The sequence below is a fragment of the Carassius gibelio genome, chromosome A1, assembly GCF_023724105.1.
Source record: "Carassius gibelio isolate Cgi1373 ecotype wild population from Czech Republic chromosome A1, carGib1.2-hapl.c, whole genome shotgun sequence".
NCBI classification, from domain to species: Eukaryota; Metazoa; Chordata; class Actinopteri; order Cypriniformes; family Cyprinidae; genus Carassius; species Carassius gibelio.
In genome coordinates, this window is record NC_068371.1 from 28,264,852 (window position 1) to 28,289,318 (window position 24,467).

At 37.3% G+C, this 24,467-nt stretch overlaps 1 protein-coding gene across 1 annotated transcript; it reads right to left on the reverse strand.

The window, feature by feature from the left end:
• Positions 1–1,967: 1,967 nt before the first annotated feature.
• Positions 1,968–24,313, reverse strand: LOC128017481 (glycogen synthase kinase-3 beta-like). The gene is made up of 11 exons (XM_052602895.1): positions 23,056–24,313; positions 16,109–16,302; positions 15,898–15,981; positions 10,263–10,373; positions 9,923–10,053; positions 9,407–9,513; positions 8,895–8,992; positions 6,795–6,890; positions 6,338–6,524; positions 5,306–5,401; positions 1,968–5,222 (listed from the first exon to the last, which is right to left on the reverse strand). Exons 1-11 carry the CDS (start codon positions 23,141–23,143, stop codon positions 5,155–5,157), a joined length of 1,260 nt encoding a protein of 419 aa, XP_052458855.1. The 5' UTR covers positions 23,144–24,313; the 3' UTR covers positions 1,968–5,154.
• Between the last annotated feature and the right edge of the window lie 154 nt (positions 24,314–24,467).

Here is a 24,467-nt window from a genome sequence, read left to right on the forward strand (position 1 = left end):
CGCTTTATGCATGCCAAACACAGTATCACCCATTTTTAAAAAGCATTATGAAAAATATTGCAAGTACAGAAATCTCAATAAGAAAATGTAGGCTATTCCAATATCAGGAAAGATAATTTCTGTCTCTACACAGGTTTAACTGTGTTTATTCACTTAAAACTCTAAACTCTATTAAAATTGTTAACATTTGTTTAACATTGTATTAACATCAAAAAAAATCAAGCGAAAATTTAAGCAACAATTTGATTAACAGATTATTCATTTGGTTATTAAAGTTCTCTATTCTATTGAAATTGGGGCTACTTGGGGAACAAAGACTCCTCATCTATCACACCATTATATTCTGCATGTTTTGTGATACCAGTGTGTGTGTGTGTGTGCAGAACATTGTCGACTGGCCTGGGGGCAGATCCCCCTCCTGCTCAGTGATTTGAACCGTATATACTAAACTAACTGGGAATTTGGGAAATGAAATTAACCTGATACCTTTGCTTGCTATTGGAATACATTTCCCAGGTTCCATCTCTGTAGCATCTCTCTATCTAGCTGGTTTATCTTGCTGCTAGCTACTGTGAACTTTTGCTAATGTTATAACCTCCAGTAGTACACATTAACACCCATTTCTAATTATGGCATATATTAGCCCTTGTCATTAATGCATTTTTCCCCATTTGAAGACTGTCCCAGATTTGCAGTATAAAACTATTAAACTAGTAGTTTACATAGACTATTCTTCAAAGTGTACAAAGTATTTAATTAGTCAACTATCTATAAGTTCACTTTTACTATAACTGCAGTACAAACATAGAGGTAAACTATTTGTGTACTCAAAGTTTGCTACTGTTATACTTAAAAGTATAATTTTTTATACTAGAAAGTGGGCCAATTTAATCCCAAGGAGTACTGAAACAGTACACTTACAAGTATACTACTAGAACACTCATATTTGTATACTTGCTACATAAAGTATACTTAAAATATACTTGAACTTTAATTAAGTATACTTAGTAAAATGAACTTGAAGTATACTACTTTTGGTAAGGGTTACCTTTTACCTTTTTTTTTCTCCATAGTGTTTTTAAAAAATTTGACTGTTAAAATTACAATTTTTTTATTTTATTTTATGTATAACATGTATAACTGAAGACATGTCGAATAATGACATGTCGCCTGCAGCCATATCACCCTGGAGCCCAAGACCGGTTGCCCACTAAAGCTAAGCAGGGCTGAGCCTGGTCAGAAGCTGGATGGGAGACCTCCTGAGAAAACTAGGTTGCTGCTGGAAGAGGTGCTAGTGAGGCCAGCAGGGGGTGCTCACCCTGTGGTCTGTGTGGGTCCTAGTGCCCCAGTGTAGTGATGGGGACACTAAACTGTCAACGAGCACCGTCCTTCGGATGAGACGTTAAACCGAGGTCCTGACTCTCTGTGGTCATTAAAAATCCCAGGTTGTCTTTCGAAAAGGGTAGAGGTGTGACCTCGGCATCCTGGCTCAATTCGCCCATTAGCCTCTGACCATCATGGCCTCCTAACAGTCCCCATATCTGCTGATTGGCTTCATCACTCTGTCTCCTCTCCACCAGTAAGCTGGGGTGTGGTGTGTGGTGGGCGTTCTGACGCACTATGGCTGCCGTCGCATCATCCAGGTGGATGCTGCACACTGGTGGTGGATGAGGAGATACCCCCTGTCTATGTAAAGCGCTTTGAGTGCCTAGAAAAGCGCTATATAAATGTAAGGAATTAAATAATGTCTCCAGAATGAAGAATGCTTCTTTTTTCGTCCATAAGGCTTCCACCATTCAAATATCTCCCATGATCCACTTAGAAGAAAGAAATTCATACAGGTCTGCAACAAGAGAGTTAAAGCTTTCACTATTTCATACTGTCCCCCAACTGTACATAGAGAAGGGTGAAGGTGTGCAGGGAGGTGGAAAAAAGACACAGCAATAAAGAGAGAAGCAGCAGTGTGATGGAGTGAGGCTAAGCTATACTTTATTCAATACAGTACAGTATCAGGTGACTTCTCTGAACCAGAGCACACAAGGGACAGAAAACACATCAGTGTGACGTTCAACATACTGTCATGTACAGAGAAAAGAATAATAATAATTATTATATGTATCAGTTTGTTTGTTTTCAGTTTTGGTGCCTGTTGAACTTTTATGGCTACCAGGAGTTCAAGTGTGTATTTCTACATATTCCCTTTCATCTCATATTTGTTTCAAATATGAGTCACTGAGAAAAGTAAATCATGAAGCAATGTGACTGCTAACAGCAGAGGCTTTAAAAACATATTTTAATGAAGCTTATGAAAATGGTTGTAGCGCTACATGACTTCACTCCCTTTAAGTGCTGCTGAAAGTATTTTACAAAACCCCAAACACAAATCAAAAATATATTATTGCAAAATCATTACTTAACACTGTAGATACTTGACACCTTATTCTTACGCACGTAAATGATAAAAAAAACCTGTAAATATAAAATCTTCCATATCAATTAAAAGAACATAAAATAAATAAATACATTTTTTCCTTTCTCTTTGGAGTGTTAAAAGCTCTTGGTGCATGAAGAAGATCTGTAAAGTTGCAAAGACCAAAGTCTCGAAACCATAGAGATATTCTTTATCAAAGTTAAGACTCGGCCACGCCCCCTAAAACATGTCTATGTCACTATGTGGAAATATTTGCGTAATGCCACCCAAATGTTCACGCAAAGAAAGAAGGCTGGGTTTCAGTAACTGCAGTTAGTGTTGAAGGGGGATGCTGTGAATCTAGGTGAAAGCAAAAACACTTAATTTGGCCTCCGTAAATAGATGCATTTAGGAATCTTTAAGCTTACTTACAGCAGAACTGCAATGCATTTTATGGACGACTGTTTCGTGAACCTAGGAGAGGAGGTCATTCAGACTTTGCAGCTTTGCATGTCGTGTGTGTGTGTGTGTGTGCATGCACGCGGTTGCATTTGAGAGCAGCAGGTCATAGAGGACCTACAATAATGTACAGTTGATAATGAATCGTTTTTTTTTTTTTACTTTAAAGCACGTCAGCATATTCTGTTAAACCAAATATGACCCCTTTAAGATAAAGTCTTTCTGAAACTCGAAGTAAAAAAAAAAAAAAAAAAAACACTGTTAAATTTATTTTTCCTGCTATGACAGTGAACTGGCCTGAACAAGAGCTTGGATGAGGAAATGAATAAGTCCCTTAAACAAATTTTAATACATGAAAGTGATGGAGCACCTTCATACAAGATCATATTTTAATAACTGGTCATTTTAAAAAAAGTTCAGAAGAACATTGAATGGACAATTGACCCAAAAAACTGTCATATTAAAAAAAAAAAAAAAAAAAGAGACTGTAAAAAAAAATAAAACAGAATAAAAATAGTGAGATGATGAATCGTTTCCATACAATGAAAGTGAATGATCATCATCTTTCAAGCACCAAAAATTACACAAACAATCTTAGCCAAAGCTTTCATATTTCAGTTTTGCTCATATGGCAAATCATACTGGGTATTACATAAGGTTTTATTTCAGTGATGCCAAGGGTCTCCAAATTTGAACACGACACAGTATTTGAGAGTTAGGGAGTAAGAAGTGATTATTAGTATGTTGATTATAACCACTTAGTTTGCATTTTTCCTCACATAAAATGATTGTATGACTTCAAGAGGACTTTTAATATAGCACACAAGTCATGGATTACATTACTTTTTTTTTATAATTTTCATGGTTTACAGCCCTTAGTCACTTTCATTGCATCGAAAAGATCACTTAAAATAAAAAGTAAACATTCTCATCAAGGGTTTATGGAAGAAAATAAATCATACGAGTTTGGGACAACGTGAGTGTGAGCAACTTGGGTGAACTGTGGCTTTACGTAGGCAACAGAACAGATGGATATTCTTTCAACAGCACTTTTGGGAGGGACATCAACAGTCTGAAGTGACTCTTCTGTAGACCGTATTTGGAGGAACACGATCCAACTGTCTTGGTTGTGCACTTCCACTAACACTAGGGGACACTAAAGAGGACGAGAGGAAGAAAAACAAGAAGAAATGGAAGCGAACGGACTGTAGAGAAAACGTTCCCATCCTATCTTCTTTCCTCATCATTAGAGTCGACTTCCTGACAGAGCAGTCCAGATGGTTACAGATTTCAAACTGCTTTCAGCCCCCCGTTCCTGCTAAATTCGAACCCGAATGACACGATTTCGAAAACTAAACCCAACATCTTGCTTAAGCCTCAAGGTTGGAATTTGCGGTGCAGAAACCTGCTCTGTTTAAAGGTCCTGATTATCTTTTTTCTTCATTACGCGCTAGTTTATTTTAGCTCACTAATCAGCATACAGTATTTATAGACATAAGACGTACAGCATGCACTCTCTCTTACACACACACGCGTCACGTGCTCACAAAAAAATGATCCGATATCACATGTGTGTCAACATCCGTAGAGTTCAGTGAAGTATTATACAACAGGAAGGAGGAAACTGAGCAGGAAACGAATGGATAATGTCACTCCTTCAAACGATGTCGAAAAACAAAGAGGTACACAGCAGCATACAGCTTAAGCATACAACATTTCCGCCCAATACTGAGGGAAAAGGCAAAAGTCATTAGTATATATTTCACATAGTCATGGAAAATCAGTCCATGCTGTTGAACCGATTCAGGATTTGGTCGTATTGGACCAATCAGGATCCAGCTTTCCTGAATCCCACCTGTGCCAGCTCATATTCAAAGTCTGTCTCTACCCATAATTAACCAGGAATGGGGCCGAGATGATTATAAAAGAAGCAGCAGCTACAGCATACAGATTTCCCTTTAAAAAAATGTCAAAGTAGACATATTTGTAGGTGTAACGGTTTATGTAAGTGTAAATATATATATATAGAGAGAGAGAATTTTCAAACATCACCACAGATAGTCCTGAAGTGGTGTTTCTTAGCCCTCATCGTGTCTGTTAGAGCAAATAAATAAAATAATAATAATAATAATAAAAACCAAGACAATGACTGGGGGAAGGTTTGGTTGGTGCATCCATCATATCATGAGCTTTTCGGTTAGTTTTAGCCACGCCCCTTGACCTCGGGGAATGGGCGTGGCTTATAAGCAGCAGGGTAAAGTGGCCCATTGAGGGGTGGATGGGGTTCAAGTTGAAGGATTGGGGGCGGCAGAGGCAGCGTTGGCATTCAGGCCACGGTCGCCGCTGTTAGCACCTGGAACAGTAAGAGAAGGTTATTAAAAAGAGCTGATGAGGAGAGTCTAGGGCTTTGTGAGTGGCTGAAAGTGAAACACTGACCTGTTGCAGCCGAGGCAGACTGGGAAGAGTTTTCCGCCTGGTTCTGAGCATGTGAGGGAATGAGTACGGAGGCCAGCGAGGAGTTACTGGACAACTCTGATCATTAAATCAACAAATATTGGTGTAAAAGACAGAATTATGCACGTACAAACACATTTACACTTACGTTCAAAAAAACTTTTGGAGTCTGTAAAATATTTTTTTGGGGGAAATAAATTAATATTTTTATTCAGCAAGACTGTGTTAAGCTGGACTGTACATTAAACTAAACTGTACAAAACAGACTGTAAAAACATATAGTGTTTTTCCATATTTCCCTGACTATAAGTCCCACTTTTAGGTGTGACTTATTTATCAAAATTAATTTGACATGAACCAAGAGAAACGAACTAAGAGACATGAACCAAGAGAAAACATTACCATCTCCAGCCGGCAGAGGGCACTCTATGCTGCTCTGTGCTCCTGTAGACTATACTAAAGACATATAGCGCCCTCTCGCGGCTGTAGACGGTAATGTTTTCTCTTGGTTCTTGGTTCTAAATAAATGCGACTTACAGTCCAGTGCGACTTATGTTTTTTTCCTCATCATGATGATTTTTGGATTGATGCGACTTATACTCAGGTGCGACTTACAGTCCAAAAAATACGGTAATAAGAAATGGCTGAAGTAATGGCTGCTAAATGTTTCTTGATTCACAAATTAGCATATTAGAATGATTTCTGAAGGATCATGTGACACTGAAGACTGGAGGAATGAAGCTGAAAATTCAGCTTTGCATCACAGCAATAAATTACATTTTAACATACATCAACTAGAGAATAGTCCTTTTAAATTGTAATGATATTTCACAATATTACTGCCTTCTTGATGAAATAAACTCTGAGCCCAAGACACTTTCAGAAACATTAAAAAATATAACAAACTCAAAAAGTATTTGAATGGTGCTGTATATTTGCTATTGAAATGAGTTAACACTTGTTCCAATACCTCAAAAAGATTCAATCGATCCCCATCATTTGTGTGCAACATACCCTGTGTGGAGAAATTAAACAGCACAGGCCGCTCTCTTCCATTCGGGAGCTTGAGGTTGGGCTCACGGAGCTCGTCGAAGAAAGTGTGAGCGCAGGCCTCTAGAGGAGTGAGGCGGGCCGTAGGGGTGTACTCCAGCAGTCGAGAACACAGAGCTATCGCCTCCGGAGGGGTCCGGGGCCGTAAAACCTAACACAAAGACAACAACACAGGAATTATGAATGCTTTCTCAATTGTCTGTATAATCATTTCAGCTTTTGACTGCACAAATACAGATTTTTTATATAGATTTGTCCTCTTAGTTTTAAACAAGTCACAGGGGAGAAATTAAAGTACAATTGTGTTGGTAGAAAATACTCTTTAAGACAGACTCTGTAAAATAAGAAGTTATTATGGGCCAGAATCAAAGTCTAGAATTAAAGTAAGGAGAAAAGAGAAGGATGAAAGTGATATAAAAACCTTAGTCCACGGGTGTGCCTTTATCTGTGGAAACTTGAATTCAGTGTAATTTGGGTTCATCTGCCGGATCTGCTCTCGTGTGGGAGTTCCCAGAACCTGGAGGAAACAAGTTCTATTATTATATTGACAATTAAATGTATAGTCCACACCGCAACTATAACAATACAGAGAAACAATACAGCTGGAGTCACTTTCAGAGCAAAAAATGCACAACCATTATTATTATATACCAGAATAAACATTATCGTCCATTTGTATGGATGGTAATATTGTTTATCTTTATATATTTTTATATATATTTATATATATTTTTTATATTATTATTTAGATTTTTTTTTATTTTTATACATTTTTAATTCAGTTTTTGTACTTTTCAATAATTTTAGTACTTTAACTTCTTTCAATTAACTCTGTAGGTAACATTTAAAATATTAGTCAGTTTAATTATTCAAAGTAGTGCATTTATGATTGGGCTGTAAACTAGGAGAGCGCCACAGAAAAAAATATAACTGCATTTCACAAATAGCAAATAAATAAAAATAACGAATTTATTCAACAATTTTTCTCCAGAAAAGTATAAAAAGCATCTTCAGAATAGTCCATCTGCTATCAGTGGTCCACATCAGCGCAGCACCATTTTGGCGAATCTGAGCTGAACGCAGGCAGAGTATGCTTTTCTGTGTCAGCCACGCCACAAGGATGCACCATTTTCTTTCAAATCAAAAGTATCCTTGTGGCGCGGCTGACACAAAAGGCAGCGATGGCAGAGGGAATATTCTGACGATGCTTTTCAGATTTTCCTGGACCTTGACACTGTTGTTTACTTGGCAGTCAATGGGACTGTCACAAGCCTCCTGGTTTTCATCCAAAATATCTTAAAGGGGGGGTGAAATGCTATTTCATGCATACTGAGTTTTTTTACACTGTTAAAGAGTTGGATTCCCATGCCATGGGAATCCAACTCTTTAACAGTGTAAAAAACTCAGTTTCTGTCTGACAAAACGGACAAAACGGTTTCCGAAACCGGTTTGTCAGAAGTTTCGGAAAGTTTTTTTCGAGTATGGGTCTGTGTGACGTTAGATGGAGCGGAATTTCCTTATATGGGTCCTAAGGCACGTCTGCCGGAAGAGCACGCGCTCCCGTAGAGCAGAGCACTGAGAGAGGCTGAGCACAGCCTGATCAGAGCGAAAGTGTCACGAAAAGTCACAAAAGGAGTGTGTTTTTGGTTGCCAGGGCAAGACAACCCTGCACAGATTAACAACAGAGAAACAGCATTAAGGGACCAGTGGATGGAGTTTATTTTTACAGAGCATCAACGGAGTTGTGCAAGTGTTTGTGTTTGTTCCCTGCATTTCGAAGATGCTTGTTTTACAAACAAGGCCCAGTTTGAAGACGGATTTGCACATCGTTTATTTCTTAAGGATAATGCAATCCCAACGAAAAAGGGTCACGATCGTGTGTTGGAACCGAAGGCGGTGAGTAAAACTGCTTCAAATATCTCTGTGTTATTAACTTAGCTATCAGCGTGTAAGCACATCAAGTAAACAACATGCGATGTTGTCATCAAACTGCACTTTCCACATGTACAGCTTAAAAAACTTAGTCATTTTCCAAAACCGCTAAGCAAATATATACAGTTTCAGTATATACCACATAGAGACGCCGTTACTGATGCTGCTCTTGTTAAATTTCAGCCTCTGGATCTGTGTCACAGCTTCCACATGCTCTCAACGCAAAAGCCTACTGGCACTCGTGATTCTTTAGCTCCGCCCACACGTCGCGCCTCCAGCCGGTCGTGTTTTTCCGGGAAAAATCGGTACAGACTATCTTTCTCTTATAAATATAATAAAACTAAAGACTTTTTGGAGTTATGAAGGCTGCAGTACTACTTTATAGGTACTCAAGATTAACAGGATATTGAGTGAAAACAAGCATTTCACCTCCCCTTTTAAATTGTGTTTCGAAGACGAACAAAGCTTTTAAAGGTTTGGAATGACGTGGGGGTGAAGTGGTTAATGACAAAAATGTCATTATGGGGTGGATTATCCCTTTAAGATTATTTCTGAAAACACACACACACACACACACACACACACTTACCTTGATGATTTCAACGAGCTGATCTACACCACTGTCACCAGGAAAGATGGGCTGTCCAAGCAGCAGCTCGGCCAGTACACAGCCAGCCGACCAAATATCTGTATGGAAACAAAGTTAAACACTCAATATTACAGCATTTACACGATAACTACGCTGAAGTTGTGTTTATTAAAGCATTTAGACACAAAAAAATGTCAAAATTGATACACTTTTTGCTGGTGCATGCAGTTTTAACCATGAAAACCTGTAAAGTAATGCATTTTAAATCATATATCAGAAATAACAGTTGTGTTGTTTTCAACATTGAGAATAATAATATCAAATGTTTCTTGAGCAGTGTATCATACTGATAAATACAGCCTTGGTGAGCATAATGACTCCATTAGTGAGACAAATTGCAACAGGAAAGGATTTTGCATGATACTGAATCTTTTTATAAAAAGAGTTAGCATTAGTACACAAATCCTGGTGTAGTTTAAAAAGTTTCAGAGATAAAAAGAGCATTAGATTACCTATGCTGGAAGCGTAGTCCGTGGCTCCGAAAATGAGCTCAGGGGCTCTGTAGTAGCGCGAGCAGATGTAGGAAACATTAGGCTCACCACGCGCCAGCTGCTTAGCACTGCAGGAGATAGAAAGAAACACACCAAATGAGAGAGAATTAGACATAAGCAGAAATTACACCAACACACGTCTACATATGCTGCTTCATATTTTGTGGAAACTGTGATCCAGATCCTTTATATGTAATAGAGATCTTTTCTGACAGTGTATTTACTGTCACTTTTGATGTCTCCTTGGGGAATAAAAGTATACATTTTTAAATTTCCAAACGTTTGAACAGAAAGGTATGCATCATTTATATTTACCGTCGTCAATCACCAAAAGGTTTTAAAGATTATGAGCATCAATACAGAACTTCAGGCAATGTTTCAGCAATGTTTTACTGAAGATCTCAAAATGAATGACGAGTGCTGGTAAGTGTACAGCAGATGTTAAATGCATGACAGCACCTCATTTCCCCGTCTCACCTTCCAAAGTCACAGAGTTTGAGTACAGCTGTCTCTGGGTCGAGCAGGAGGTTCTGCGGCTTGATATCTCGATGGCAGATCCCATACGAGTGGATGTATGCCAAGCTGCGGAACAGCTGGTACATATATAACTGAAAACACACATAAACAGTGATTTTAATGCAGCAAAAAAAAAAAAAAAAAACCTGATCATACGGCCAGCTAGTCCATAGTCCATGCTACTAGATGACTGGTTTCACTAAGTAGGTTGTGCAACTTTGGTTCATGAGCTTGACCAGCATGGAGAAACCGCATGTCTTCAAAACAAAGGAAAATTTGAGATTGTATTAACAGATGTTACCTTCACATAGACCATAGGCAGATTCTGCTTGGCTCTGCTGTAGTGTCTGGCCACTCTGTACACATTCTCAGGCACATAGTCCATCACCAAATTCAGATAGACCTCATCTTTCTGTAGGCATGAAGAAGATGGGTGAGGGACAAAAGGAAAAGAGTTCAGCAGGTTGATATCTAGAAAACACTTTAAGGGACAGTCTTCCCAAAAAAATTCTGTCATCATTTGTTCACTCTCACGACGGTCCGAACCTGTATGACTTTCCTTGTTCTCAGCAACACAAGAGCTATTTTGAAGAATCTTGGTAACCAAACTGCTTCTGGTTCCCACTGACTTACACTGTATTTACAAAAATTGGGATCCCATCTTCTTTTGGAACGACATGAGAGTGAATAATGAAACTTACCAAATTATCATTTTTGGGCGATATATAGGTGTAAGGTCACAGGTGTGTGTTTACTTGCTATTATAAATAGTATTTATTACAATAGCATGGTTATTGGTATATATGCTAAAATACATGATATAGTAACATCTGAAAACTCATTATATACAGTATGTACTCTATACTGCCTAAAAGGCTTGTGAATGCAATACAATGCAAGGATAAACATTATACTTACACGTATACATTAGAAAATATAAAGCTGAAATATCCATAAAAATATTTAAATGCATATAAAATATTAAAATATTTAGATGCTTTTTTTCCCCACACGATTATATATATACACACATATACACACACACACACACATATATATATACATACACACACACACACACACAGACAAAATAATATGATAAATAGATATAATGCTCTTTTTATTTTTAATCCATGTTTGTGTGAAAATGTCTTTTTAGCAGTCCAATAAAATACAAAAAAAAGAGTCAAGAAATAAGACAAGTGCATTGCATTGTGGGATATAATAGCCAGTGTAGTGTGCTTTGTTGTAGACTGCACGTTTTAGCAAATGCAGCTGGCAGTTGCATACTACTGAGTCTAGATTGCATTTCTGTTCTTGACTACAAGGTGATGTGATAGCTAATATCCGCAAACTTTGATTCAACTGCAATGCGTGAGTAAACAGATATGTAAATGGGTGAGATTCCTGACTGGACGGGGTTACATAAATGAACTGATCTTCTATCTGTGACACCAGGGGAGCCGTCAGAACGAAGTCGCTGTGGTCAGACACTATGTCACCGTGCTGGAATGGAGGGTTAAAGTGGTGAGGACAGCCCTGACGATCACTTCACAGGTCACAAACATACTCTTCGCATGCTAACTTTAAATGGGCTACTCCAGAAGACTGGAGTAATGAAATGAAAATTCAGCTTTGCATCACAGGAATAAATTATACTTAAATAAAATTGTTTTTATTTTACCAAATAAAATGTGTTTGGTGAAATAATTATTTTTAGAACATTCAAAATCTTTGCAACCTCAAACTTTTGAAAGGTGCTATATTTATACAGATATACACATATATCACAAAAAAATATTAACTTATCAGATTTTTGAGGAAGTGATACTGAAAATCGTAACTTCTGGCACAAGCCAGCACAGAGAAAAATTATTTGTACACTTATATTGGATACTTAAATTTAATGAATTCATTCTAAAACATAAAGGGAAACAAAAGAGTATGTGGATGAAACAGACCCTGTTTGCTCAGAAAAAAAACTAACCTCAAGTTTCACCACCAATCAGGGTCCAAACCAGTCTATATTTCTATATGAATGTGGCCCTCCTGGCTGAAGTGGACTACCTCTGACATAAACTATGCATATGTGAATGTGGTTAGTGTTGGGTTACATTGTGGTACCTTTGTTCCTCTTTCTCAAAAGAAAGAAGTGGTTGATTTGGGTTATCTGCAGCTTGTAAGATTTAAGATCCTGCAGTGTTTGTTTGTTCTGTGTTTAGTAATTCTTCTTCTATTACCAGAGACAAACTCTTTAACATTAAGCAACACATCCCTGGTGCAGCGGTGCTGTTCAAACACATGTACAGATGCAGAAGAGGGAAGCACACTGGTTAAGCTCTGCGAGCACGGCTTTTGAACGGTCAAGCATTCTCTTTGCAAATGTCCGTTCCCTTCTTTAACTGCTCCTCTCCCCGCATCAACAAGGACTTTTCAAAGTGCTGCATTGCGCTTGACTGAAACCCGGCTGAGTGAAGCCATTCAACAACGTGCTTCATCTGTGGGGTTTCCATCTGTTCAGAGCGGATCACATCGCGGAGTTAACGGGGGAAAACAAGAGGTGGTGAATTGTGTTTCTCATCAACAAAAGTTGGTTTTCACATGTGACAACACTGAAAAAGATATGCTGTCCTAATTTAGAGGCACTTTTCATAAACTGTGAACCTTTCTACTCGCCGCGGGAGTTTTCTTCTAATTTTGAAGCTGCAGCCACCGATCTGGATGAGATCACAGATACTGTAACTTCATATATCAGTTTCTGTGAGAATATTTGCATCCCTACAGAGACACTCCTATCACCAATAAAGATAAACCATGTTTTACTGGGAAGCTCAAACAGCTTCATCATGCCAAGAAGGATGCTTACAGAAGTGGGGATAAAACCTTGTATAACCATGCCAGAAACCGACTAACAAAGGAGATCAGAGCGGCTAAAAAAGCTACTCTGAAAAGCATGATTTGATCACATGATATGAAATCAAAACAATGAGCAAATGTTGTGTTTGCGGACTAAACCGACGCGGATCAGTAACACGAGCAATTTGCTCCAGCCCCTTAGCCGCAGGCACATCTTGGAATATCAGAAAATGCATTGTACACCTGATTATGCATGCAAAAAAAAAAAAAGTCATAAACCGGAAAACCAGTATGATTTTGCAAAAAAAACTGTGATATACATTTTTGGTCAAACCGCCAAGTACTAATATAAATAAATTATTCCAAAATGGTAAAATCAAATAATGTTGGTGCAAACTAAAACAAAGATGCAAAGTGTTTCATTCATCCAATTAAAAAAAGTTAGGGTAATGAATGATTCACATCTTTATTTTTTTACTTGAGCCAATGAAAAATAAATAAATATTGTCTCAAGTTAAAAAATATAGATGTGAATCATTACCCTAAAAAAATTTAATTGGATGAATGAAACACTTTTTTTCAGTGTGCTACAGCAGGTGTAAGTTGATGTAATTTTAAGGTAAAATAAAAATAATCATACTATACAGAACTGACATTTACTTCTGGCTTTTAAAACGTGAGGCCATCCTTAAAAATATTCTTGTTTGCCGTAACCCGACCGACCCTGTCAATTTAGGACCGACCAATTTTCTTTTTTTTTACGCTTCAAACAACTAATACAAAAGCAATAAAATAGTATTAATTACATTTTAGTAAGTATTGTAAAATTTCTTATATATAAATTGCCTAGGCCTACATACAAATGAAGGCTACGTTCTTTCTTTAAAAAAAAAAAAACCTGTGAAGTCATCTATGTTTACACGGATGTCACACTATGGCCTGTGGGTCGCTTCGTATCATATTCTCATTCATTGTCAGAGTCAACGGTTCGTGCTTGGTAATGATGGCTGCGGCTGCAGTAAACAAAATGTTTGCGGACACTGTTCAAAGTCATACGGGTTCGGGCACAATAATACATCTAAAAAATGCATTAAAACAGCTCAACACCTCTCGACGAATTGATTGGAGCAACCAACACAGGTTTCGAAAACGAAAATAGGTAATTGACCTCCTCTCGGAGAGCATCCAGGTTTTTTTTTTTTTGGAACACGCGTCACACAGCAACTGCAGGTTCGGACACACACGCATAACAGCAAATAATACATCTGCACAATGTTTCTCTTTTTACAACAGAAATGCGAATTCTGCCGGTATTCAGATTCAGATTCAGGCAAGAATCGCCTACGTATGCGATTTTTTTGTTGTTGCCATCTCTAATCGTAAACACAGCCATGTTGAAGCCTGCAGTAAATGTTTTTCATTATGGCAGTCCACTCTGCTTCTTGTTTTTCGAGAATGTTTTACTCCTGTCTGTAATTGTGCACGAAACTTAACGCCAATAAATCATCAGAAATATTGGTCTTTACCAATATATTCAATCTTTATATTCGTCCTGACTGTTGTCCGTGCATTTACCTATATTTGGTGTTATTTGCTGTATAAAATGCATTTAGACATACTAAATGGATTTTACAATTGATTCAATGAACACTTGCCACTCAAATCAAACAGGATTTTTTTTTCACAAAAGTGACAACCCAAGAAAGCAAAGTAAACAGTCTCTCATTTTTTTAGGTTGCATGACACCTAGCGGTGGATGCAAGTAAAACAGTATAACAGTAGCCTACCCCATTTTTTTTTCTTCTCACCTAAAATTCATGCAATTAACATGTTTTTGACAAAAGATTTTAAATTGTTTGTGGTCTATATAGCCTGCATCAAAATGAGGTTTGCAATAATGTGCCCGAAGGCATGGGTTGAAGACCCAGTCAGTGACGTCACGATATACTAATTTGTTTAAATTCATACCTACGTCATCACCATCACCAAAATTGTACTTTTTTTTTCTTACATTGAAAAAAATATATATATAGACCTACCTACCAACCCTTTTTATTTTAATTTTTACTGTTACTGCAAACCAAAATATTTTTAAGGATGGACTGACATGTAAGCTCTACTTTACAAAAAAAAAAAAAAAAAAAAAAAAAAAAAAAAAGTTTTGTCACAGTTTAGTCCATTTCGTTTCTCATCCAACACACGAGAAGTTAAGCTGAACATTCCTTCACTGTGTCCGCTTTTGTCAGGACAGGTACAGTACGCTCACGCAGCTTCAGTGAGCAGGAATGGGCTCTTTTTTGTGCAGTCAGCGGTTCGCTTCCTGCTATCTGTGCCTCAGACGGTTAGCGCTGCACTTCCAGTGCTGAACAGCTGTCCGTGTCTTGTGCACAGATTTCGAAATACTTCCATACAAATTACATGATAGCGAATTATTACAATGTAGTCTGTGCACGTGGGTGCACTTCTGGAAAAATCGCCCGAAAAAAAGACCAAAAACCTGATTAGTGGCCGGTCAACCTATGCATCCCTAGTCTGAACTCCCATAGACCTGACTTGATGACCTCTCTACACACACATTCTCTACACACTGTCCCTTTGGTCGGCTGCACAGGAGCCAGAGCTTGTCATACAGTAAAAATAGGGCAAGTCTAACAGTTTATCTTCCCATCAATCAAAAGTTTCCTACTGAGCTGTCTCTGGCCACTGCTGTGACAGGTTTTGCCCTCGGGGATATCGCAGGATTACCAGAAATCCTATCCACAGGTCAATACTGTAGGGCATGAGCAGCCAGAGCTGTAAATCACAACAAAAATACCACATCTTCTAGTCTATGTACTGTAAGCTTGTACATATTATTAACAGATTTAGAGTTCCCTTCTGCTACAGTAAAGTACATTTTATTGAATTTGTTGAATTCATCTCAAACATATCAGACTGCTATTCACTTCGGGATGCACCATAGGAATACATATCCCATGACCTAGAGCAGTTGCTGGAAACTGCTGGACAGCATGTTTATGGTTTATAGTGCACATGATGCTGAACAGGAAAAGAAAAAGAAAAAGAAAAGTGGCACTCACTTTGTCTCCGCTGGAGTAGAAGAAGTAGCGCAGACGGACAATGTTACAGTGATCCAACTTCCTCATGATCTGTAACTCACGATTCTGACACAAAAACAATTTATAGACAGAGAAAGAAAAGAAAAATCATGAGAAATTTGATTATACGACTAAACCTGTCAGCTAAACATTTCTGATGTAAGCGCACAAGCAACGATAAACAGATGCTTACCTTGAACCTTTTATCCTGCAGCACCTTCTTTATGGCCACCAGCTCACCGGTGTCACACAGCTTCGCTTGATATACGACCCCAAACGAGCCGTTCCCGATGACCTTTGTGTCCGTGTAGCTGACCTCCTGGGGTCGGTCGGGTCCCTGACCAGGTGTCGCGGCCACTGTTGTAACTTTACTGCCATCTTTATCTCCTAAAGCGAGAGAGAAAGTGCAATGTATCATGAATACTCCTTTGTAATTGACTGGTCTGTTTTGCAGGGTCACACGTGCTGCTCCAGGTGTTACTATGCTCATTAGTGTGTGATCCTGCATCTATCATTCATTCACCAGAGCTCATCTGCTTCACACCTCATGTTTTCACACCCCTGAGCAAGTGCTTGATGACATGAGAATGGGAAATATGAGGACAAAATTGGAACTGTCCTCAATTATTTAGTAGAAATATCTTTTTATTGTGTAGCTGGGTCTGTGGTCAAGTAATATGAAACTAACTAAATACTAATTCCTTTTGTGAGTTTAAATGAGGGATAATGACAGATTGAGAATTTTAATTGGAATCTAAAGATAAACTCATCATCTAGAAAGTGATCTAGTCTAGACCAAAGCTGAGGTCGCGGAAACTTAATGTCCACTTGGAAATAACATCAGTGAACTTTCCGTTATTCCTTTTATCAGCATAAAGTCGAGATATTTCCATTAAACTATCATATTCTCATCAGCTACAATACCATTCAAATGTTTGGGGTTGGTAAGATATTTTTTGTATTTTTCAAATAACATTCTTATGCTCACCATGACTACATTTATTTGATTAAAAAATTCAGTAAAACAGTAATATTCCTCCTTCAGAAATCTTCAGAAATCACTCTTATTATGTTGATTTGCAGCTCAAGAATTTTTATTATTATTATTATTATTATTATTATTATTAATGACAAAAACATTTGCTTCTGCTTTTCTTTAGATTGTTTGATTAATAGAAAGCATTTATTTGAAAAAAATTTTTGTAATTTGTAAATATAATAATTGTCAGTTTTGATAAATCAAATGCTGAATAAAAATATATACTAAAAATATAAAAGCATAAAAAATAGAAACATATACATTTAAATCTAAAACAGGTGGTTGAACAGCTTTTTTGGAAGGTTTGTGTTTATGGGGTGCAGTGTAACGTGTTCATGCGTTTTTTTTTTTATATAGAAAAAACATTATTTTCACATATTTTACCTTAATTTACCTTAAGTTTCCATTCTCGTCAAAACAGTCTGTTGAGTTCCTTGTTCTCTGAAGCCCCTCCCTCAGAAATAAGCAGTCGGGCTCAGATTGGTTTGCTGGCCCAGTGTGTTGTGATTCGCTAACTGCCTAGATCACGTTGTCTAGAAAAGCCACGCCCCTTCCTCATTACAGGACGTTGCCAGGGTTTATGTAAATTTCAGGGTTAGTGATGTCACAAACCCAGGAATAAAATATTTTTTGGTAGCCCTTAAACAGCGATTTATTTAAAAGAAAATAACACCCTTTGCGCTGAACTTTGAGCGTCTTAACTTTGCAGACGTTGTTTATGAACTAACAGCAACATTACACACTAACTAAAGTTCAAAGTGAAATCATAACCAACCACCCCTTTAAAAATATAAATATATTTTTTTAACTGTTTTTGCTAAGTTACACTTTCAATCAGACCCATTTCTGAAAAAAATTAATAAACAAAAATCAAGGTAAGGGAAGCAATTGTGAATCTGTTCTTCAGTTTATTACAGACACTCCCTACAGAATGAAAGCACAAGGAAGGAAATATCAGCTTTACCACAGGTTTCAAAGTATAGACAGTTTCATGATTCACCGCAGAGCATATAAGTCAGGAATGCATCAGTGTTACAAAAATAAAGGGAATAATTAGCAGTTCGGCTTGTGTTTGCTTTCTGAATGAGTCACATGAGATTTTTTTTACAGTCAACACAGCCATCATCACTGAATAAATCTGAATAGAACCGCTGAGAATAGATCAATGAGTAAGTAAGCTGAATTAGAGAACCGATTCATGAACAAATCGTTTTGTTTGCTTTGTGAATCAGATCAGAAACGTACCTAGTTTAGAGTTTGCTCAGGTAATAATGATTTCAATTTCTATCTGTTCCTCACGCAAAGCTGTTTTTGACAGGTCAGGTGAGTCGTGGAGTGAAATGCAGACAGAGTGCACGCTCAGGACGGGGAATTGTGATGAGTCAGAGGATGTGAGAGAGCACACACAACTGTATGATGAGCTATTAAAGATCTCGGATCGGCAGCATGGAATTTTAATTGTGTCACGGCCCATTACTTACAAAGATCATCTTACCATCCTGCTCCTCTGACACCATCCAGCTCACAAACCGACTAGTCATTTAGCAATTCAGATAAACCGAGGCATTTAATACTTAATATTCTCCAGTCTAAGACACTTTTCAGCATTAATCACATTATCTCACATACAAAATGATTATTCCTTTCCATCCGCAATGTTAAGAACAGATGAAAATGAAACGGTCACAAATAAACATGAACGGATTATGAATATCTATCAGCTCTGCAGAATTTAAACACCAACTCTCTAAATATCAGCCCTTGCATATTTGTTATTTTATTATAAAGAACATTATTCAGGGTAACGTCAAAATTAACTTGACACTTACCAAAACATGATGTGAGGCAATGATGTTGAATGCATTCAACTGGTTGTACTAATATTTAAATCCTGAATGGTAATAATAAGCCAATAATTATTTTCCTATTATGGAATAATAATATACAGTATGCAAAATGGATATTCATTTTGAGATTACATTTAATAGTATTATAAAAAAGTAAAAAAAAAAAAATATTTTACACTATCATTTAAAAGTTTGGGTTCAAAAATTATATAAAATATATATAAAATTAGCTTTTTCTGTGATTTTTTTTACAGCGGAAGTGTGCTCCCTAAAACCTTTCAAACAGTGTCTGATTATTGAACTAAGTTGTCTTTTGCACTAATACTGTCAAAACACACAAGGTTTACATATAGACTCAAGTTGGTTATGTCTTAAATGAAAGTAAACAGTTGAGAGAAAAATGCACACTTAAAGGGACAGTAGGCCTATTAAACATGCAGCCTACTGTCGTTACTGTCAAGGGATAGATCTCCCTAAAATTTCATGTCTGTCATTATTTACTCTGTCACGTTGTCCTAAACCTGTATTACTTTCTTTCTTGCGTTGAACACAAAAGAAGATATTTTGAAAAATGTTGCTAACCAAACAGATGCTAATTTGATAGTATCAAAAAATGGAAGTCACTGTGGACCAGCAACTGTTTGGTTTTCCACGTTCTTCAAAATAGCAGTTATGTTTAGAAGAATAAAGAAACTCATTCAGGTTTAAAACCACTTTTTAGTGAGTAAATGGTGGAAAATCACTCACTGCTCTTTCCTGAAGAAATTTAACACAGTTGCTTTAGGAATCAGTTTATAGTGTTTCATTTTCATATTTGTTCATTCAATTTCTTGAATGCTCCTGCAAAATACACCTATTGTACCTAAATATAAAGCATTGTTTGTTTTATTTGTATATTATGTGTAGTTGTAATGTGTATCTTTGTCAATTTTTTATCTTTGATATATAAAAATTAAGAACAAAGATTTTTATCTTCGCCCTCTTTGGCCTAAATATCTGCCATCTTTTTTTTTCTTTTCTTTTTGTTACCTTGAAAGGCTTTGTCTTTATAATAGGGAAATTAGTTTGGCTGTAATGCTCAGACAACTTGCAAAATAGTAAAACCAACATGACAAGAATTGTGATAAAATCGTGATATTATATTTTTCCATATCATCCCACCCCTACCCTGAAGTCAATCTAGAGGCGTTTCTCAATGTCAAGGATACTTCCTTGGTAGGACTGATACTTCCAAGTCACTTCCTTCAGAGGCTAAGTGAGACTCCTCTTTAGCATACGGAGAACATGTCAATGGAACAGGCTAGCAAGTGCACGTAATTGCGTCATTACGTCAGTGAAAAGGTCCGTTTGAATAACGCTGTGAATGGTATAATTAAATTACTTTGGACAAATTAACTAGTTATTTATAAAATAAATGCCGTTGACGCAACCAATTGTTAAATGACAGGTCCGGTTCTGTTAACCATTTGTATTTGTATAATTTACAATATCAATACGGTAGTAATTTGTACTGGCATTTAAACGTCAAACTTTACTTATATTTACTACAGATATAACAAATGTTTGGTAACGTAAATAAAAACCGTTAATGCTTCGACTATGTTAATGTTCGACATTTTTTAATTTTTGAACTAACGTTAGATAGCAAAGCTGCGTGCATAGGATTGTGGGTGATTTGAGAGCGCGAAGAGCACGAAGGATACACATATGCATCCTTTCTAGTGTATGGGATATTTTTCGAACGAAGGACTCAGTCCTTGGTTGAAATTCAGAGGATCCTCGACATTGGAACAGTCCTTCAACGGATGTCGATGACGTAGCATGCTCGAAATACTGGCTTCCGAGGATCCTTCCTTGACATTGAGAAACACCTTAGGTGTATATGACTTTCTTCTTTCAGATGAATTCGGTTGGAGTTATTTGTTTTTAAAATTGTCTTTGATCTTTTAAGCCGTTAGATGCCACTCCTCGTTTACAACTGAGCGCAAGCTAGAAAAAAGTGATAATTACACTTTGAATATGGATATTCTTCTTAAAAAAACACATCGATTCACTACAGCAGGCCTTTGTTCACCCCCCAGAACCGTTAGACTATTTGGCGTGTGATGGTAATGAGTGCATCACATGCTCAGGTGAAGCCCCTCTATAGGACGCTCCCTGTGGAGGAAGTCCCGCTGCCTCAGGCCTGAGTGTTGCTATGGCAGCAAGATGAGTCAGCTGATCAGATCAACCACAGGACCACCGCCACATACTCTCACATACATGCATCAATTTGAAATATAGACCTTTCCAACATCATAAACATTTTTTTTTGTGTGTCACTTTTGATCAATTTAATGCATCTCTACCGCACAATATCTGCTTTTAAACCCTCCAAAACCTAATCCCAAGGAGAAAATAATCTAATGAAACCATTATGTTTCCATTATGACACCATTGGACAGACATGGATGTTTTAAGTGCCAATCCACATATGTCCTCCCCATTGTTAAGTTGACTGTGACACTACAGACAGCTACTGTAGGCATTGGCACTTGGAAAAGATGTAGAGTCAGAGGTGAGTCACATGCATCCCTCTGATCCTCCTTTCCTGAGGAGCACAGTGGTGAGATGCACATCATTAGTGCAGGAAATGAGTCATCCAGCTGAGCTGAGGCTCTGGAGAGAGAGGCCTGTCAATCAAACCATGGGGCATGGGTTCAGAGAGGGGCAATGGACAATTTTACAGCTCATGCAGCTAGAAAGTAAGTGAGATATTAAGTAGTAAGGTGTGCCTCAAGACATTTATGGCTTATAAATCAATACCTATTCGAGGATCTCAAGGCACTAAAACAAGCCCTGAGCTCATCGTGGAACATCTTCCATGGTAGTACAATGAATCTAACCAGCTAAAAGGGTCTCAGATTAAGCCCTTAAAGGGATAGTTCACCCCAAAAACGAAAACTTTTCTTTTCATTTTCTCACCCTCAAGTTGTTCCAAACCTGTACGAGTTTCTTTCTCCTGTTGAGTACAAGAGAAGATATTTTGAAGAATGCTGGTAACCAAACAGCTGACGGTAGCCACTGACTTTCATTGAAGAAAGAAGCTCATACAGGAGTGGGACAACTTGAGGGTTAAGTAAATGACAATGACAGAATTTTATTTCTGTCTGTTTAAATGACAGTTTTATGTGTCCATGGGAATATTCTGATTAGAAAAAATGGTCATGTATACATTATATAAATGATGGACCAGACTGGACACAGTATTTTTTAAAAACCTGTAGAAGACAGAATATTCATTAATCAGACATTCGGGTCTTTTATAGCCACTGGGATACTATTATAATTTTTATTAATATTTGGAACTAGTTTTAATTTTTAGATTTGCTTTCATTCTTCTTTTCAGTTTAACAGCAGTTGGCATCCAGCTCATTGGTGCATTACCAACCCCTTCTGCTCCGGAGTGTGGATCAGATAATAAGTTCAAATAAAACCTAATCTATTCCCTTTTCCCTACTAACACTTATATAACACTCACATAGGCCACACAGATAAAATATACACACACATTACACTTTAATTATCCATCAAATCCTGTTTAAGACTCCTGCTTCCCTTAAAAATGTCATTTGTTTTTATTTTATATACGCTTTCATTTTATTTTAGTCAAAAATTTAGTAATTTTGCTGTATGTTTCTGTCATTTTTGTTACTGACTATCTAGCTTTTATTCAGAGTTATTTTAGTACATCAAATTAAACAATGCGCCACATTGCTCAAATAAAATAATCTTTTTTTATATTTTCAGTAAATGTTTGATTTCAAGCAAATAAAAAAGTATATATATATATATATATATATATATATATATATATATATATATATATATATACACACACACACACACAAATTTGTGTATACTACATGATGCTTATATGATGCTTATATGAGGAAAAAAACATTTATTCATTTTTGACAATCCTTCTGCAAGTTAACACTTAACCACAAAAAAAAAAAAAAAAAAGGTCTGGGCATTGCAACCTCCCTGTTATAAATTACTGAGCAGTGCAGCAAATGTGTTTCCATTGAGCAGATCTGATAATAAGAGACAGGACCTGACCCATCCCTTGAGATCCAGGCAGCAATGCAAGATTACATGACAGATGCTACACATATGAATTCTAATCAAAAACGATTGTGAGATTCTTGTTTTTCTTATAGTGTTTGCCTGAGAACTGTTACAATATGAGAAAGAGTAGATGTTGATACTTACTGCTGACTTTCATGTTGCCAAAGGCTGAAGGCTGCGGCACTGGCTTGCAGCTCTCCGCAAATGAGGAGGTCCTAGGCCGGCCTGACATCTCCAAGATCCCGTTACTGTTCGACCACAAAGATCCTTATAGGCTCCTTTAACACAAGACTAAATATATGGGGTCCAAATCTGCTTTTTTTTAAGCAAATGAAGGAAAACTCCAGGATATATCTTCTAATGCAGTGAATTCAGAGGTGGTCAGCTGATTGTAGATGAAGATATCCGATCATTAACCATCAAATGTGCCGTTTAAAAACAAGTTACAAACTAAATAGTCCCCGTTTTAGACTTGCCAATGATAGTGTCACAGAAAAATGTCCATGGAAAGACAAAATCACATTATCTTGAGCAGATACTCAGCCTGTATCAGTTCACATCAGCATATCCAGAGCACAGGACTGTTATCTCGCATGCGCACAGATTGAGCCTGCCGAGATCAGATCAACTTAATTATTATGTATCTTTCACTTTATATCCTTCAGATGTTGCAGGCGTGTATCGATAAAGCGGACACCGAGACTTGCCATGGCCGCATCAGTCCATGAATATTTGATCTAGATCCGATAAAACGAAAGTAATTCAGGCATTTTTCTTCCAAGCGACGGAAAATGTCGTTAACGTTTCCTTGAGTCCTCAAAAAACCCAAAATTCCTGATGGAGATGTTCGCTTTCGACTGACACAGCCGTTCTGGGCGCCTCCTGCTAGCGATGTGAACGAATCTTTTTGGATGAATCTTTCCAAACGCTCCAAACGACTCGTTCCCGAATCGAATTGAGCTGTTCCGTTGATTAGGCTGATATTAGAGTTCACGAATATTTGACTAACTCATTGTAAAATACTTTAATAGACAAATTGAAGAAAGGTTGACCATTAAAACGTAGCTCTTCTGTAATTACGTGTAGGACGGCTGAATCAGCTAAAATAATCAGGATTTTTTTTTTAATGTAAATGCAAATTATGTTTTTATTAGTTGGGTCATTCCAACAAACGGACTGAACTGGGACATTAAACTCCTTTTAATAAAACGTAATCGGAAAAAATTATACTAAACAGTAACGTGTGTTTAAATGTGGCTTTACTGTAACGTTTTAGAGCCACTCAGGGACCACGTGACGTAATTCCATCATGAAGTAAAGAAACCCTGATTTGGTTCTTTGAAATGAACTGTTCAAAAGAACCGAATCCCGGAAATGAGTCAGACTTCCAACCACTACCTCCTACCGGAAAGTAAAAGACAGCACAGTGCTCCCTCTCTCATTTGTTACATTACTGCCTCTACCGTCGCCTTGGAAAATAATACGTATTTTAACCAAATACCAGCTTTCAAATGCTGACCAACGCAACTTGTATGTGATTTCGAAATTGTGAACGC